The sequence below is a fragment of the Tamandua tetradactyla genome, chromosome 21 (genome assembly GCF_023851605.1).
Source record: "Tamandua tetradactyla isolate mTamTet1 chromosome 21, mTamTet1.pri, whole genome shotgun sequence".
Taxonomy (NCBI): Eukaryota; Metazoa; Chordata; class Mammalia; order Pilosa; family Myrmecophagidae; genus Tamandua; species Tamandua tetradactyla.
This window is the reverse complement of record NC_135347.1, coordinates 52,737,183-52,755,540: the sequence shown is the minus strand read 5'-3', so window position 1 is coordinate 52,755,540 and position 18,358 is coordinate 52,737,183. Positions and strand designations below refer to the sequence as shown.

General features: G+C 40.6%; 1 protein-coding gene across 2 annotated transcripts in view; it reads right to left on the bottom strand.

Moving 5' to 3' along the window:
• The window catches only part of ARSB (arylsulfatase B), a 191,507-nt gene extending 174,769 nt beyond the window's left edge, over nt 1-16,738 (bottom strand). The window contains exon 1 of one of the 2 annotated variants that reach the window (XM_077139343.1): nt 16,421-16,738. In XM_077139343.1, coding sequence (XP_076995458.1) covers nt 16,421-16,738 — 318 coding nt within the window. Of the gene's footprint in view, nt 1-2,146; nt 2,897-16,420 lie in introns of those variants that run through there. The other variant, XM_077139344.1, reaches the window with a different exon arrangement.
• Nucleotides 16,739-18,358: the final 1,620 nt, after the last annotated feature.

Below are 18,358 nucleotides of genomic sequence, written 5' to 3'. Positions count from 1 at the left end.
GCGGGTTTCGCCAGCTCACACTCTTGAAGTAAACTTGGGAAAGTACAAAATTACCTTTGTTCCCACACAGCCTCCTTCCTATACTTCCTGACCAAGGTTCTGTTTCAGAAGTGAGTAAAAAGCCTTGAAAGTGTCTTGTCTGATTATCAATGAGATTAAGAAAAATGTGACTTGGGCCCCTTAGGAATGAAACCTTGGAGTCATCTCTCATTGCTTCTATTCTCTGCCAAGGCTGAGAGTTCTGGTGGAGTGGACCCTCAGTCCCCAAGGTCCCCAGTTGAGTACCAAAGTTATTGTTCTTTACATTTTCCCCAAAAGGAATTGTTTCCGTAAAGCCCTACCACTTTTACTATCCCTTAATATTTTTAATTTCTTTAAAGAGAACCAATGGGACAAGAGATAACATGTCAACCCTAAGCAGTTTAGTTCAAACTCTTTCAGGAAAAGTTCCTATGTTTAAGTGTTTAGCACATTCATTCATTTAGTTGTTCAAGACGGAGGGACCCTCTATGCCAGAGACATTTGATTGCAAGGCAATTTAACAGAGAAGTCAGATCCTAGAACCAACTTAATTGTCTAATTTAGGCTATGGGAATACAGTAAATAGAATGAATATTTTGAATTAAAAAAGCCATATTGTAAGAATATGGAAAATTAGTATTTTCAGGTTTTCTGTTTGAACTAAAAGCAATATATAAATTCTAGTAGGAAAGCTAAAGGATTTTCAATTTTTTAAATCTTAAAATTTTAAACAAGGGAAAGTGAATATAAAATCTATTTGCTAATATGTATAAAATGTCTCTGGAGAATGCCAAGAAACTAATAAAGAGCAGTACCTATGGGAAAGTGGGCCTGGGAGACGGGGTGAAAAGATAATTTTTACTATATCTCTCTCTTTAAACCTTTCATATTTGAAACTTATGACTGTGTTTCTTACAGACAATTTTAAACAAACTTACTCATGTTTTTAAAAAAGGGAAAATATAATATTTAATTCTAACTGGAATTACATGTATACAAAGAATGCCACATTGCATTTTATAGTAGTTTCTTAAAAGATCCACATTTAGAATATTTCTAGATTACAAGAATTCTTCAGTATATAATAGCCCTCAATGTAGCATACTAGGAAAAGAGAAATGAGAAGAGCTGAAATTTAAACATCTTATCATGAGCAGGCAGAATCAGTACAGGGCAACCCTGCCCTTCTCTCTGAGCTCATCACATGCTTCTTTTGCATACTAGCTCAGCTCCAGCCACACTCGCCTACTCTACGTACTTAAACCAAGCTCATCCCATTCTCAGGGCCTGTACTTTTTTTGCTCCTCCCTTCTTTCCCAGGATCTTTTCATGGCTGTCTCCTTCTCGTCATTCAGGCCTCAATTTTATCTTCTTCCCCATATCTGTCTACATCTGAATTCACTTTATCCATTTGTGGTTATTTCATTTCCCTTGTCCCCACCAGATCATAAGCACTGGGAGAGTAGTTTCCTTTTCGGCTTTGTTTACCGCTATAATTCCCAAACAATAGGACAATGCCTGGCATAAATACTAGCTCAATAAATATTTGGTGAATGAAAGAATGGATAAATGTATTATACTTTTGATGATGATCTACTGAAAGCTTTCCCCCATAAGATCTGGAACAATAACAAGGATGTCAGCTCTTGCCAATTCTATTCAACATTGTAGTAGAGGTCCTAGCCAGGGCAATTAGGCAAGAAAATAAAATAAAATAAAGGGCATCCAGATTTGAAAAGAAGTAAAACTACCTCTATTTGCAGATGACATGATTTCTGCATAGAAAACCCTAGAGAATTTACACACACACACACACACACACACACACACACACACAAAACAGAGTCAATAAATGAGTTTGGCAAGGTTACAGGATATAAGACCAATACACAAAAATCAGTTGTTTATCCATATACCAGCAGGGAAAAATTTGAAAATGAAATTTCAAAAAGCAATTCCTTATCCTTGGGAATGGGAGAAAAAATATGGAACTATTAATCTTTACCACTGGGGAACCCCCTGTTACTGTGTCAAATATTAGGGACATTCAAATCAATAGGCCAAGCCCTTGATCTTGAGACTTGCTCTTGTGAAGTTTATGTATGTAGCGAAAAGCTTAGCCTACCTTCGGTGTGCCTGAGTCACCTCTGGAAGACCTTTTGTTGCTCAGATGTGGCCTCACTCTGTCTAAGCCCAACTCTGCTAGGGAAATCATTGCCCTTCCCTCTATGTGGACCATGGCTTTACACCAGGGTAGAAGTCTCCATGGTGGTGTGGGAGATGACTCTCAGGGATGAGTCTGGCCCTGGCACCGTGGGATCAACAATTCCATCCTGACAAAAAGGGGGAAAAGAAGTGTATAAGATATAAGTGGCTGAAAGAGTTCAAATAGAGTTGAGAGGCTACTCTGGAGGTCACTCTTACACAAACTTTATTAGACATTGCTACCTATCATTACTTGCCAAACCCCAACCAAACCCATTCCAGCCAATCCAAAAGAACACCTCGGATAATATATAAGATTCTATAAAAATTACACTAGGGTAACTTTCCAGAAACCTACAACCTCCAGATGGGTCCCTGGAGCAGGTAAGTCCTGAAACCTAGAAGGGCCAGCCTTTCAGAACATCAGCTAGTTCCATCTCCCTATCCCATATTATTGACAGCCCTTCCAACAAGAAAAAGTTGGAATAAACATAGCCCAAATATTCTAAAAGAGTAGGGAGAAAGATCAAAGATGATGGTGGAGTTATACAGAGAAGTTTGGGTTTAACAAAAGAGTATCATTGCTGAATCATTATACTGATATTTATTTCTTTTAGTCTCCAGTATCTTAGAGCAGCTAGAAGTAAAAACCTAAAATTGTAGAACTTTAACCCATACCAAGCTCTGAAATCTATCCTACAACTAATTACTGTGCTGTGCATTGAAATTTGTCATTTTTCTTTATATATGTTATTTTTCACAAAAAAGAAAAAAAGTGATGATAAAAATATATATGTTCCTTCTAGCCTGAATGTTCTGGAGCAGCTAGAAGGAAAAATCTGAGATGATGGTATGGTAGCCCATGACAAACTCTGGGATCTTTCCTGTAACTACTTGTTGAAGAGTGCTTTGTAAACTACTGCTTTTCTCTTTCTTTGCTTTGTATAAACATTATATTATACAATAAAAAAGTTTTTTAAAAAAGCAATTCCTTTTATAATAGAGTCAAAAAGGATAAAATATTGAGGAATAAATTTAACTAAAGAATTTCAATGTTTGCACAACTACAAAAAATTGTTGAAAGAAATTGAAGAGGACTCAAATAAATGAGAAAACATCCTGTGTACATGGGTTGGAGACTTAATACTGTTACAATGCAAATATTGGAGGTGGGGCAAGATGGCAGCATAGGGAGGTATGGAATTTAGTTAGTTCTCTAGAGCAGCTAGTAAATAGCCAGGTCTTATCTGGAACAACTGTTTGGGAGACATCCATGACCAGACACATATTGTACACCAGTCTGGAATGGGTGGAAGGGCCCAGAACACAGCACAGAATTTTAAGTAAAGCCCCTAAATGAAGAGGCTGGTTCCCCTCCTGGCATGGCAGGCAAGTGTTGGAGATATGTCCCCTGGAAAAAAGAAGCAATCTTTACTAGGAGCAAGGGAAGGTAGTGCGACAAAGCTTCATTCATGGTTTTAATGAACAAATTTAGACCGCTGAATACAAGCTCTGAACACAGATAAACCCATAGCAAGCAGGAGAGAAACACTGAGGTCTTGCCCTAAAGAAAGGAGGCAGGGCAAAGATGAAAAAAAATAATAATAATAACCCAGCTTTTGGAGTCGGCCAAGCTGTTGACTGTAGCCAAAGAAAAGGGGCACACAGAGCCAGTTACCAATTCTGATTCCTGACTGGTGAATTCTGAGGGCTGGGGACTAGTGCTAAAAAGGGATTTCTTATTTATTTAATTATTTTTAACTATTCTAAGTACCTCACTAGAGAAAGCCTCAGGCATTCTAATTGTCAGCACTGACCCAAGCAAAGGTAGAATTAGGGTTTGTCTGAAAGATAAAGTAACTAGTTAAGTAAAAGAGATAATTCCCTAAAAGGCTTATCTTCCCCAAGAAAAGAGAGGTGGGGTCCAGATAAAGTGGTGGCTCTCATTCAGAGAATTCATACCCCAGAGCCTGGAAAACAGAAACAGCTTAAGCCCATCTGATAGCTCAACCACTGTCTCAACCATGCCCCAGACAGAGACAGGGTCTGCAGAAATTAAAGGCATCACACTGCTTTACACTGTTGGGGAGCTGTGGGCTGAAAAGTGTCACATGCTGGACAGGACAGGATAAGCACAGAGTCTAGAGGTTTCATGGGAAAGTCTGTCAACCTGCTGGATCTCATCCTCAGGGAAACTTGATACTGATAACACTCTCCTCTTGAGACGTGGGACTGTCTTGTCAGGGAAAATCTGATTGGAGGTGATCATATGTAGGGAGATCCTCCTCAACAAACAGATTCCTTAGAGGCAGGCCAAGAAACAGAAAAACAAGAGCTGAAAAATGTGGTCAGTTAAACAGAAGCTATACTAGAGGTCTAGAATAAGTTGAATGAATGCCAAAGAACAGATAAAGAACCAAGCCAACCAACAAGAAAACCCTAGGTAGAAGAGTGGAAATACCTCCAAAATAATCTAATCAAGGAAATCAGATGCCTAGGCACCAGCAAAATATAAGAAGTCAAACTAGAAAAATGAAGGTATGGCCCAGTCAAAGGAACAAACTAACAATTCAAATGAGATACAGGGTTGAAACTAATCAAGGATGTCCAAACAAACATACTAAATCAAATCAACAAATTAAGGGAAGACATGAAAAAAGAGATGAAGGATATAAAGAAGATATTGGTGATCATAAAGAAGAAAGCACATAAACAAATCACAGAACTTATGAAAGACACAATAGCAGAGATGAAAAACACAATGAAGCCCTTCAACAGCAAATTTGGAGAGGCAGAAGAGAGGATTAGTGAACCACAGGACAGGACATCTGAAATCAGACACACAAAAGAACACAGAAAATAATGGGAAAATATGAGCAGAGTCTCAGGGAGTAAAGCACATGAATATATGCTTCATCTATATGTTATGGGTGTTCCAGAAAGAGAAGAGAAGGAAAAGGGGGCAGAAATATTAATGGAGGAAATAATCATGAACATTTCCCTCTCTTATGAAAGATATAAATTTACAGATCCAAGAAGCACAGCATATTCCAAACAGAATAGATCTGAATAGACCCACTTCAAGACCTACTCCAGATTGTCAAATGTCAAAGACAAAGAGAGAATTCTGAAAGCAGCAAGAGAAAAGAGATCCATCACATATAAGGGAAGCTTGATAAGACTATGCATTGAGTTTTCAGCAGAAACCATGGAGGCAAGAAGGCAATGATATGATATATTTAAAATACTGAAAGAGAAAAAACTGCTAACCAAGAATTCTGTATCTGGCTGTCCTTCAAAAATGAGAGAGAGTTTAAAATACTTTCAGCCAAACAATGAAATAGTTTGTGAACAAGAGACCTGCTCTATAAGAAATACTAAAAGGAGCACCACAGGCAGATAGAAAAAGACAGGAGAACAAAGTATGGAGAATAAATTAAGACTATCGGTAACAGTAAAAAGAGAGAAAAAATTAAGATATGATATCTAAAATCTAAAAGGCAAAATGGCAGAAGAAGTCAGTACCTTTACAGCAATAACATTAAATGTTAAGGGACTCAACTCCCTAGTCAAAAGACACAGACTGGCAGACTGGATTAAAAACAGGACCCATCTATATGCTGTCTACAAGAGACTCATTTTAGGTGCAAGGACAAAAATGGTTGAAATTGAAAGGCTGGAAAAAGATTATTTCATGCGAACAACAACCAAAAACAGTAGGGGTAGCTATGTTGATATCATGCAAATTACACTTCAGATGTAAAACAATTAAAAGAGACAAAAAAGAACACTATGTATTATTAAAAGGGACAATTCAACAAGAAGACATAACAATCATAAATATTTATGCATCAAGCCCGAGTGCCCCAAAATATATGAGGCACACACTGACAACACTGAGAAGTAGACATCTCTACAATAGTAGTTGGAGACTTCAATATACCACTCTCATCAATGGACTCAACATCTAGACAAAGGATTAATAAGGAAACAGAGATTTTGAACAGTATGATAAATGAACTAGACTTAACAAACATTTACAGAACATTACACCCCACCACACCACATACACATTTTTCTCAAGTACTCATGGATGATTCTCCAGATAGACAATATGTTGGGCCACAAATTAAGTCTCAATAAATTTTAAAAGACTGAAATTATACAGAACACTTTCTCAGATCATAATGGAATGAAGTTGGAAATCAATAACAGGCAGAAGCCAGAAAATTCACAAATATATGAAGGCTAAACAACACACTCTTAAACAACTGGAAGGTCAAGGAATAAATTACAAGAAAAATCAGTAAACATCTCAAACAGATGAAAATGCAAACACAACATATCAAACTTATGGGATGTAGCAAAGGAGATGATGAGAGGGAAATTTATTGCCTTAAATGCCTATACTAAAAAAGAAGGAAGAGGTTAACCAATGCTTCCAGTTCAAACAGAAGCTTTCTTCATTAATTATCACATGCAAGTCCAACAAAGACACCTTGTGTTCATGAAACAGCATTATGCTTGACTGATCATCTCCAGTAAATGGTACAGGGGCTGAGCTGCAACAGCTCACTAACCTCAGGGATTATTACAATTTAGTGACATCAGATGGGATTGGGGAGCTTCCATTATCAGCTCAATTGTGCCTTCCTTTTTTATCTAACCATCCTTGTGTCAATAAGTGTCCAGGATACATCATCAGGATTCTAACCCATGGCAGTCTGACTTCAGAGTCTGTACATCTAGCACCCATGTACCCTTCAGGGAATACAAGGGTGATTTTGGTAGGCTTCGTTTGTACGCAGAAATTTGATACTGATAACCACCTGATGGTGGAAGAACTCAGCTCTCCATGGTCTGGGTCTGTGGGCAAACATGTGGCATGACCACTGCTTCCGTGGTATTAACTACAGAAGTACAACCTCTGGGGCATGGAAGAGGGACTGCTCTTCCTAAAGCTCTTTTAAAAAAGCAGATGCCACAACCTTTGTTAATGCATTACAGGTTTTATATGGATGAAGAGGTTGCCAGCACCTTGACTAACGTAAACACCAAAGCCTCTGCTCTAATGACCTTGAGTGTGGAAGATCAAGTTTTTTTATCTCTAGTCCCCATTTGGGCAGACTTCTAGAGGAGAACTATAAAAGGCTACAAGGGACTGTGGGGAGAGGAGATCAACATTTACCAAACACTTAACACGTTCTAAGTACATTTTGTGACTTTTCACTGCTAATCTCAAAGTTGATAAAAGGAACACCATTTTACACTTGCAGGTAACAGAAGCCACCCTGGATAATTTAATAAAAAAGTCAGAGACAATTTTATGAGCATCTCTCGATTTTGTAGGAAAGGGGACTGGATGCTGTGATGGTGAGGTTCTGGTGTTAACTTGGCCAGATGATTATGCCCAGTTGTCTGGTCAAGCAAGCACCGACCTGATTGTTGCTGCAGGGATACCTTGTGGCTGGCTGATAACCTGGAAGACTGGTGTATTAAATCAAGTCAGTTGATTGCATCTATGGCTGATTACATCTGTGCTCAACTAAGGTGTGTCTCCCACAATGAGATAATCCAATCAGTTGAAGACTTTCTAAGGGGGAAGAGAAACTCTTTCACTGCTTCTTCAGCCAGCGAGCCTCTCCTGTGGTGTTTGTCCAGAACCTTCATTGGAGCCTCCAGCTTCACAGCCTGCCCTAATGGACTTTTCCATTCCTACAGCTGCATGAGACACCTTTATAAATCTCATATTTACAGATCTCTCCTGTTGGTTCTGTTTCTCTAGAGACCCCTGACTAACACAGATGCTTATAAAATTGATGGAGGGGCTGGATAAATAGGCTTAGGGTGTACCTTTGAGAGTAACTCCTAAGAACAATATTGCAGAACTGGTCCACAAAGGTAACTGTTACCTGGGTGTAAGCACAAGCTGAGAAAGCAAGAAGCAGCTGGCTCAGGAATCAGATCACCCTTGCTCTACATCAGGACTCAAAGGCTCCATCTAGAGCTGCTGGCTCCAGAACCACACCATACCTGTAAGATTCACACCAGCAAAATGGATGTGGTGACTCAGAATTCAAGATAGTCCTAAAACTCCAAGCCATAGCTCCCAAAGAGCAGGAAAGCTAAATCTGGGTGTTCTTTCTTCCTCCCTAACTCAGTTCTGGATTCAAGTCTTGTACAGATCCATGAGATGGCAGACATGAAACTGCACCCAGAATCCTACTAGCTGCAGGGAGTTTGGGAAATGTTGTTACATCTTTTCTCATCTCTGTAGTGCAGGAAGGTGAATGAGGAAGATGTTAGAATGGAACATCCTCAGAATTTGTACTGTCTCAAGGCCATCTGTAATCTCTGCCTTGTAAGCAAGGGCTGTTTTCCTTATTTTACAAAAGGGGAAACAGATTCTGAGGGTGACGTGCTCCATCTCCAAATTAAGATAAGGTTTACCAACTCTAAGCCCCACTGCTTTTGTCCAACAAAAGAAAAGATAATGTCATTTGTATAATCAAAGGCAATAACCAAGTGAATTCTCGGTCCTCTTACTTGCCAATGTGACATTTCAGAGCTCAGGTAGCTATTGGAAAACTGTGATTACAGCTGAGCTGAGAAGTATCAGCCCCTGAAATCAGGCAGGTAGAAATCCTGGAATCTCTACCAGCTTTTTCAGCAGCTCACCATCCTGAAAGTAAGCTATAAAGGAAATGTTTTCATTCAAGAGGGAGCTCAGTGAAAGCAGTGCTTGTCTATGGAGAGCAGTGACTCAGAATTCAAGATAGTCCTAAAACTCCAAGCCATAGCTCCCAAAGAGCAGGAAAGCTAAATCCAACCACGAAACTGTGGAGGAAGGTGTTGATGTGAGGTCCTGCAAAGGAACTCCTTTGCTTTTGGAGAGAATATACAATGTCTAGTGATAGAGAGGGCAGTCATCAGGGGTGAGTGGACATTATTAATTATTCAATCATCACCACTGCTTTGGTTCCTACTTTTATCATTTCTGGACGGGACTATTGCAAAGCCATCTCTCTGGGAGATCTGCTTTGTGTTTGTGCCCTCAAGTCATCTTTCATACTGTCATTTCTACATTTCTGATACTGGACCTGACTATGTGAGGGTCCTACTTAAAAACCTTTTAGCTGGTCTCTTCAACAAATGGTGCTGGGAAAACTGGATATCCACTTGCAAAAGAATGAACCTGGACTCGTATCTTACAACATATACAGAAATTGAGTCTAAATGGATCAAGAACATAAGCATAAGAGCTAAACCCACAAAATTTATAGAAGAAAATATAGTTGGGGGAACCTTCAAAACCTTGGATTTGGTAGTGATTTATTAGATAGAACACCATAAACACAAGCAACAAAAGATAACCAATAAAATAGGTTTCATCAAAATTAACAATTCTGTTTATCAATGAACACTATCATGAATGGGAAACAATAATTGTTAGCCATATATCTTATAAGGGTTTAATATCCATGTGCCAGTTGAAACTGTTGTGCACCCCAGAAAAGCCATGTTATTTAATCCTAATTCAATAATGTTGGGTGCAATCTTTCTATTAAGTTGTTTCTATGGAGATGTGACCCACTCAAATATGGGTGGGACCTTTTGATTAGGTGGTTTCCATGGAGATGAGTCTCTACCCATTCAAGGTGGGGTCACTTACTGGAGTCCTTCAAGAGGGAAACATTTTGGAGAGAGTTCAGAAGTGACAGAGCTTACAGAGCCAACACAAGGCCCAGATGTTTGGAGGTGCAGAAAGTAAAGACCCCCAGGGAAACTGTTTCAAATGAGAACAGGAAAGAAAACTAACAGACGTCACTGTGTGCCTTCCTAGCTGACAAAGAAATCTCAAATGTCATCAGCCTTCCTTAAGTCAAGGTGTCTTTCTCTGGATGCCTTAGTATAGACATTTGAATGGCCTTAGAACTGTAAACTTGTAATTTAATAAATTCCATTTATAAACCCATTTCTGGCAGCATTAACAAACTAAAACAACCCAGAATATAGAAACTGCTAAAACTCAGCAACAAAAAGACAAATGACCCAATTAAAAATGGGCAAAGGATGTAAACAGACATTTCTTCAAAGAAAATATATAAATGGCCAATAAGTACACGAAAACATGCTCAACGTCATTGATCATCAGGAAATCAAAACTCCAACAAGATACCACTTCAAACCCACTTGGATGGTGTGCCGGTTTGAATCTGTGGTGGACCCCAGAAAAGCCAGGTCCTTTAATCCTCATTCAGTATTGCTGGCTGGGAGCATTTGACTGCTCCCATGGAGATGTGAGCCACACAATTGTAGGAGGTAACTTTTGATCAGATAGCTTCCATAGAGTTGTGACTCCATCCATTAATCCTTTAAAAGAGGAAACATTTTGGAGAGAGTCCCTTTTTAGTGCCACCAGAAAGCCACAGAAAACCACAGCAGAGCCGAGCAGAGCCACAAGGCTGAGAGACTTGGTCGTGTATCCTTTCAGATGAGAGAGAAATCCTGAACATCACTGACCTTCTTGAACCAAGGTATCATTCTATGGATGCCTTAGATTGGACATTTCTATAGCCTTGCTTTAATTGGGACATTTTCTCAGCCTTAGACCTATAAACTAGCAGCTTATTAAATTCCCTTTTTAAAAAGTCATTCCATTTCTGGTATATTGCATTCTGGCAGTTAGCAAACTAGAACAGATGGCTATTATTGAAGAAAAATAAAATAATAAGTGTGGGTGAGGATGTGGAGAAATAGGAACCCTGATACATTGTTGGTGGCACTGTAAAATGGTGCAGCCATGTGGAAATCAATTGTCAGTTCCTGAGAAGGTTGAAAATAGAATTACTATATGTTCTGGCAATTCTACTTCTTGGTTTATACCTTCTCCCTAAAATTGAAACAGTGACTTGCAGATACTTATTCAGCAATGTTTATGACAGCATTATTCACAAAAACCAGAAGGTGGAACCAACTCAGGTGTCCATTAGAAAAAGAATGGAGAAATAAAATGTGGTATATACAGACAGTGAAGTATTATTCAGCCCTAAAAAGGAATGAAGTAGTGATGCATGCTATAACATGGATTAACCTTGAAGATACTGTGTTCAGTGAAATAAATCAGACACAAAAGCAAATCATATGATCTCACTTATATGGAATACGTAGAAGTAGCACATTTCATAAAGACAGCTGGTAGATTCTAGGTTACCAGGGGCCAGGGTGTGGGGTGTGGAAGGTAAAAGGGTGCTATTGTTTGATCGATGCAGACTTTATATTTGAAGTGATGAAAAATTTGGGAAAATGGATATTGGTAATTACATTGTGAATGTAATTATTACTACTGAACTATACTTGAAAGTGGTTAAAATGGAAATTTTTGAGTTGTATATACATTACTACATTAAATAGTCAAAAAAAACACTCTCTACAAAAAAAAAAAGCAAAACTCAAGTAATTAATTGCTCAGTTGGAGGAACTAGAGAAAGAACAGCAAAGTAACCCCAGAGCACAGAAGGAAAGAAGTATCAAAGATTAGAGATGAAATTGAGAACATGAAAACAACAGAAAGATTCAACAAAACCAGAAGTTGGCTTTTTGAGAAAATAAATCAATGGACCCTTAGCTAGGTTGACAAAAAAAGTGAGATAGGATGCAAATAAATGAAATAAAAAATGGGAGTAGGGACGTAACTAACGACTCCATAGAAATAAAGGAGATAATAAGAGGATACTATGAGCCAGTAGATGCTAAAAAAAACCTAGACAACTGAGATGAAATGGACAACTTTCTAGAAAGGCACAAGCAATCAACACTGATTTGAGAAGAAATAGATGGCCTCAACAAACCAATCAGTAGTATAGAGATTTAATCAGTCATCAAGAAGCTCCCAAAAAAGAAAAGCCCAGGACCAGATGGTTTTACGTATGAATTCTACCCAGCATTCAAGAATCTGCTCAAACTCTTCAAAAAAAATTGAAGAGGAGGAAAAGCTACCTAACTCATTCTATGAAGCCAATGTCACCCTGATACTATCTCAACAGAGAAATTACAAGAAAAGAAAATTACAGACCAATCTCTTTAATGATTATAGATGCAAAAATCCTCAACAAAATACTCACAAATTGAATAAAGCAGCACATTAAAAGAAGTATACGCTGTGACCAAGTGGGATTTATTCCACATATGCAAAGCTGATTCAACCCAAGAAAATCAATTAATATAATTAATTGATAATAATTAATAAAGGAGAGCCACATAATTATCTTGGTTGATGCAGAAAAGGCACTTGACAAAATTCAACATCACTTCTTGATAAAATGCTTCAAAAGATAGGAATAGAAGTGAACTTCCTCAATCTGATAAAGGAAATATATGAAAAACCCACAGCTAACATCATCCTCAATGGGGAGAGATTGAAAGCTTTCCCTCTAAGATCAGGAACAAGACAAGGATGCACACTGTCACCACTGTTATTCAGCATTGTGTTGGAAGCTCTAGCTAGAGCAATTAGGCAAAAAAGAAAGAAAAGAAATGAAGGCGTCTTATTGGAAAGGAAGAAGTAAAACTTTTACTTTTTACAGATGGACATGGTCTTACATGCAGAAAATCCAAAAAAAATCTACAGCAGAACTACTAGAGCTCAATAAATGAGTACAGCAAAATGGCAGGGTACAATCTCATTAAAGAGATTGGTCTGTAATTTTCTTTTCTTGTAATTTCTCTGTTGAGATAGTATCAGGGTGACATTGGCCTCATAGAATGAGTTAGGTAGCTTTTCCTCCTCTTCAATTTTTTTTGAAGAGTTTGAGCAGGTTCTTGAATGCTGGGTAGCGTTTCTATATACTAATAATGAACATTCTGAGGCGGAAATCAAGAAAAAAATCAATTTATAATAGTAACCAGAAAAATCAAGTTTTTAGCAATAAATTTAACCAAGGCCACAAAAGACGTATTTACAGGAAATTGCTAAAAGAAATCAAAGGAGACCTACATATATGGAAGGACACACTATGTTCATGGATTGGAAGACTAAGATGTCAATTCTTCCCAAATTGATTTATAGATTCAATGCACTACCAATTAAAATACCAACAACTTTCTTTGCAGAAACAGAAAAACCAATAAAATTTATTTGTAAGGGCAGGGTGCCTCAAACAGTTACAAATATCTTGAGAAAGAGGAATGAAGCAGGTTGAAAGAGGAATTTTGCAACCTGACTAAAGCATATTGCAAAGCTACATTGGTCAAAACAGCATAGAACTGGCATTAAGATAAATATATTGACCAATGGAACTGTCTTGAATGTTTGGAAAAAGACCCTCTCATCTGCAGACAATTGATCTTTGATAAGGCAGACAAGTCAACTCAACTGGAACAGAGCAGCCTCTTCAATAAATGGTGCTTGCAAACCAGATATCCATACCCAAATGAATGAAAGATGACCCCTCTCTCACCCCTTATACAAAAATTAATTAGAAATGGATCAAAGACCTAAACATAAGAGCTAAGAACATAAAATTTTTAGAAGAAAATGCAGGGAAATATCTTAAAATTCTTGTGATAAGAGGTAATTTCCTAGACCTTACACTCAAGGCATGAACAATGAGAGAAGAAACAGATAAATGGAACAAACCTACTAACGATTATACCTAAGAGTCATCTCCAGAGAACCTCTTTTGTTGCTCAGATGCAGCCTCTCTTTCTAAGGCAACTCTGCAGTTGAACTCACTGTCAACCTCCCTAACATGGGATATAACTCCCAAGGGTGTAAATTTCCCTGGTAATGTGAGACAAGACTCCTGGGGATGAGCCTGGCCCTGGCAATGTGGGAGGGAGGAAGACTTCTGGACCAAAAGGGGGAAGAGAAATGAAACAGAATAAAGTTTCACTAGCTTAGAGACTTCAAACAGCATTGAGAGGTCATTCAGGAGGTTATTTTAATGCACTATTCAGATAGTCCTTCTCAGGATTTAGGTATTGGAGTAGCTAGAGGGAAATACCTGAAACTATTGAACTGTACCCCAACAGTTTTGATTCTTCAAGATAACTGAATAACTATAGAGCTTTTTTTATGTTTTTTTGTTGTTGTTTTTTCTTTAAGGCAATTTTATTGAGCTATATTATATATTCATATACCATATAGCCATCCAAATTGTACAATCAGTGGTTCACAGTATCATCATATAGCCATGCCTTCATCATCACAATAGATTTTTGAATATCTTCAAAAAAGAAAAAGTAAAATAGAATACCCAAAACATTTCATAACACCCTCCCATTATTTATATATATTTTGTCTTTTTATTTTCTTACTCATCTGTCTATACACTGGATAAAGGGAGTGTCAGTCACAAGGTTTTAACAGTCACATGGGCACACCTTAAAAGCTCGATAGTTATTTAACTTATTTTTGACCCTCAATTCTATCCCATTGACCTTTATGTCTTTCCTTATGCCAGTACCACACTATCCGCATTACTGTAACTTTGTAGTAGGTTTTGAGATTGGGATTTGTGAGTCCTGCAACTTCGGGGGACAATAGTAGTGAATTATTTCAAAGAGTTTTTGAAAATATGGTATTCACTTTCCTGCTCAAGTCTGCTGGAGGGGGGAAGGAGGAAGTCAGAGGAAGAAGAGCCCTTCCATTCTTTTGCAAGCTGAATTCAGTTCTCTCACTTCAGAGCAAATGCAGAACCTTTGCAGCAGGCCTTGCTTTCCTTCTTTCCCATCTTTACTCTCACGCTCTTAGGAAGTTCCCCGGGTGAGATCTGCATTAAAGTAGAGATTCCTGAGTAGACTTAGGGGCAAAGCCCCTAAGTTTGCAATTAGGAAGGAAAATACTTAAGACTGATGGTGAAGAGAACCATACTTTTAATCCCACCTCACACCTGGTATCTTCTCAGTCCCTCAGTAAAATGCTATTCTTTCTCTTTAGAACGAAGTCTTCAGATCACTGCACAAATCTTCACTGCACGCAAACCCACTCTTTTGATATCAGACATGAGCAAAATCCCATATTCTCTCCCTGGTGTAGACAGGCTAGGATTGACCTGAAGGCTACATAAACACAGACTTTAGAAGGGCTCAGACAGCACATACATATGCAGACAGGTTTGTGTTCTTAAACAGTACCTGCTTACTGTATTTCATATGGTCATATTCACATCAGGATCTTATAAAATTTCCAATCTTATTCAGATCAAGAAAAAAAAAAAAAGAAGAGTCCAATTTGATAGGTGCGTGACTGTCGAGTGGAGGATGCAGTAGAGGCACGAAGAACGGTGTGATTCTTAACATGCTATTGAAACTCAGGCTTGTTTCCACATCCTTTAAGCGGAATTTAAAAAATAACACCTACCTCACGGGCCGTTACAAGAATGAACCTCAGAACAGTGAAGCACTACGCAACCGTTCTTGACATTCTTAGTAGTCTAAATATGTATGTACGCTGTCTACACGGGTACCTCTCCAGTGACTTCAGAGAAACTTTTATAGGGGGAGTAAGGACATTCAGTTCAATATGCGGTTGAATCTGAAAGGACTGTCGGCAAGAAAAACCCACCTGCGTAGTTTCACGCTCAGGACCTGAGAGAAAGCACCTTGAGTTTTGGTCAGACACTCAAAAGCGGCCCGTCTGTACTGAAAGGAGGCCGAAGTGGCACCCACTGCGGACATTCTTCCACCCTAACTGTCCCCTCGGCGTTCCCGGCGCCCTGGGTCCTGGGCTGCTCACTGCGGGCCCCTGCACTCTCCCTCCCAGTGCTCCGCAGGGGCCATTCCGACCCGGCTCGCAGTGCCGGGTCCCCGCTCTCCCCGAGACACTGCCTCACCCGACCCTTAGAGAACCGAAGACGAGGAAACAAGCGCGAAGCGGCCCCACTCTGCCAAGCCGGGAGAGCGAGGGCGGGGGGGGCAGTGCCCGGGAGCCGGGCATGCGCAGAGGGCGCGGCGGGCGCCGGCCGGAGAGGAGAGTCCACAGGCTGGAGAAGAAGCGGCCGCGCCCCGCGGGACCCATTAAAGAAACCGTCCCGGGCTCGCCAGCGTCCACTCGGGCCTCCCGGGCCACTTCAGAAAGGACTCGCGGGACGGGGCGGATCCGGAAGGGGGGCCTTGGGGAAGAGGAGAGCCGCTGCCGGAAGCGGAGGCGGCCCGGGGCCGGGGCCGGGGCCGGGGCCGGGGCGCTGCGTACCTGGTACCGGCCGGTGAGCAACTGGCTCCGCGACGGCGTGCACAGCGGCTGCGTGTAGTAGTTGTCCAGGATCACCCCGCCTGCGGCCAGCGCATCCAGCCGCGGCGTGAGGATGCTCGAGCCGTGGAAGCCCACGTCGTTCCAGCCCAGATCGTCCGCCAGCACGAAGACGAGGTGGGGCGGCCGGTCGGCCGTCGTGGCCGACCCCGGCGGCGGCGGCAGCAGCAGCAACAGCAGCGGTACTAGGAGGACGGCGGGGCGGAGCGGCCGCCGCGGGCTGGGGCCTCCGGGCAGGCCGGCAGTGCCGCGCGCACCCATCCTCCGCGCCCCGCGGTGCTCTCGCCTGTGGCGCCGCCGGCCCCGGCTCCGCTTAGAGAATCGGGAACTGGGCGACCCGATCCGCCCCGCCCCGGAGCGGGACTCCCACCCCCCGGCCGCTACCGGGCTGGAGGGGCCCAGTGCGGCGGAGGAGGGGCCGGGGGCAGCCCGGTCCGCGGATGAGTCCGAGGGCCGCATCTTTCCCTGTGATGAACTTTGCCCCTTGGCATCCTAAAAAAAAAAAAGGAGATACACATTTTCATAACTCTTAACAGCTTGCAAAGCATTTTCATATCCATATCCTTCATCAACAACCCTGGCAGCTAGGCGTTATAATTATGCGCCCCCCACCCCCTTTTAAATTAAAGAAACAAGTTTGCCGAGGGTTGAGTGTGACACAAACCCGTTCTGACTCCAGATCACGAGGTAGGACTTTTCCTCCTATTTTAACTATTTTTAAGTACACAAATCAGTAATATTAATTACATTCACAGTGCTGTGCTGCCGTCACCACCATCCATTCTCAATACTCCCTATATGTGGGATCATATGATATTTGTCATTTTGTGTCTGGCTTATTTCATTCACTGGTCTATGATTTTTTTAAAGGTTATGGCAAAATATTTCTAGCAGAATGACTTATAGCGAAAGAGCCTCGTCTGGAACAGGTGGGCGGAAGGAAAGAGGTAGAGGGCTAGGTCTCGTTTCATATTCATGTGTGAATAATTAACGCAGGTGAAGCCACTTCCCACGAGCAAACAAGAGGCCAAAAGCCCACAACAACTGCAGGTGCCATTTGGGAGCGGCCCTCTTACTTCAGGCTGTCCTGGGAAGTTTAGGTATGTGGCCATTGAAAAGCTCATTAGCTTGTTTGATAGGAGCCAATTTAGGGCTGGTTCCTGGTCTTCAAGCAGTGAGTCAAAGGAGTAACTGATTTGCCTGAAATACTTATGAATGGAAGGAAAAGTTTTCTAACCTGATACTCATTGAATTGGGAAGTTAGCCTCGTGACCAATTTACTCCATTTTCCTCCAAGACTATTTTTGCCTGCTTTGTATCTAGAGATAGGTAACTGTTAATGGTGTAAGGAAAAAAAAATATGCACTGACTAGACAGCACAGCCTTCCAGATTATCTGAGTCTGATCCCATGAGAGCTATTTTACAACTCTGAAAGTTGTGGATAATTGTTAGCAATGGAAAATTATTCTTCTTTATAGACATGCTGATGAAGTCTGTCCAGTGGAAGGCCAACTCACTCTATCCAACACCACCGCTGTGGAAGAAAGTTTAGCCTCCATGTGCACATATTTCAATATTCCTGATTTGTTCTTTGAATTGTCCTTTAAACTGATTTTAACACAGTTTTCACATTGAGTCAAATAAAATCTATAACATGTTCATTTATATCGTATGAGGGGTATGAGTTTACCTTTTTAAAAAAATCCTTTAACCCAAGAATTGCTTTCCTCTTACATTTCTTTGCATGAAATAAATTAGTTTATGTTACATCCACTGTTTTTTTTTGGAATGGAAATCAAAAAAGCTTGACAGGAAAACTGTCAGGTCGGGGGAACCCGGAAGGGCACTGCAACTGGCGCTGCGGAGGCTATGTGGCCCCT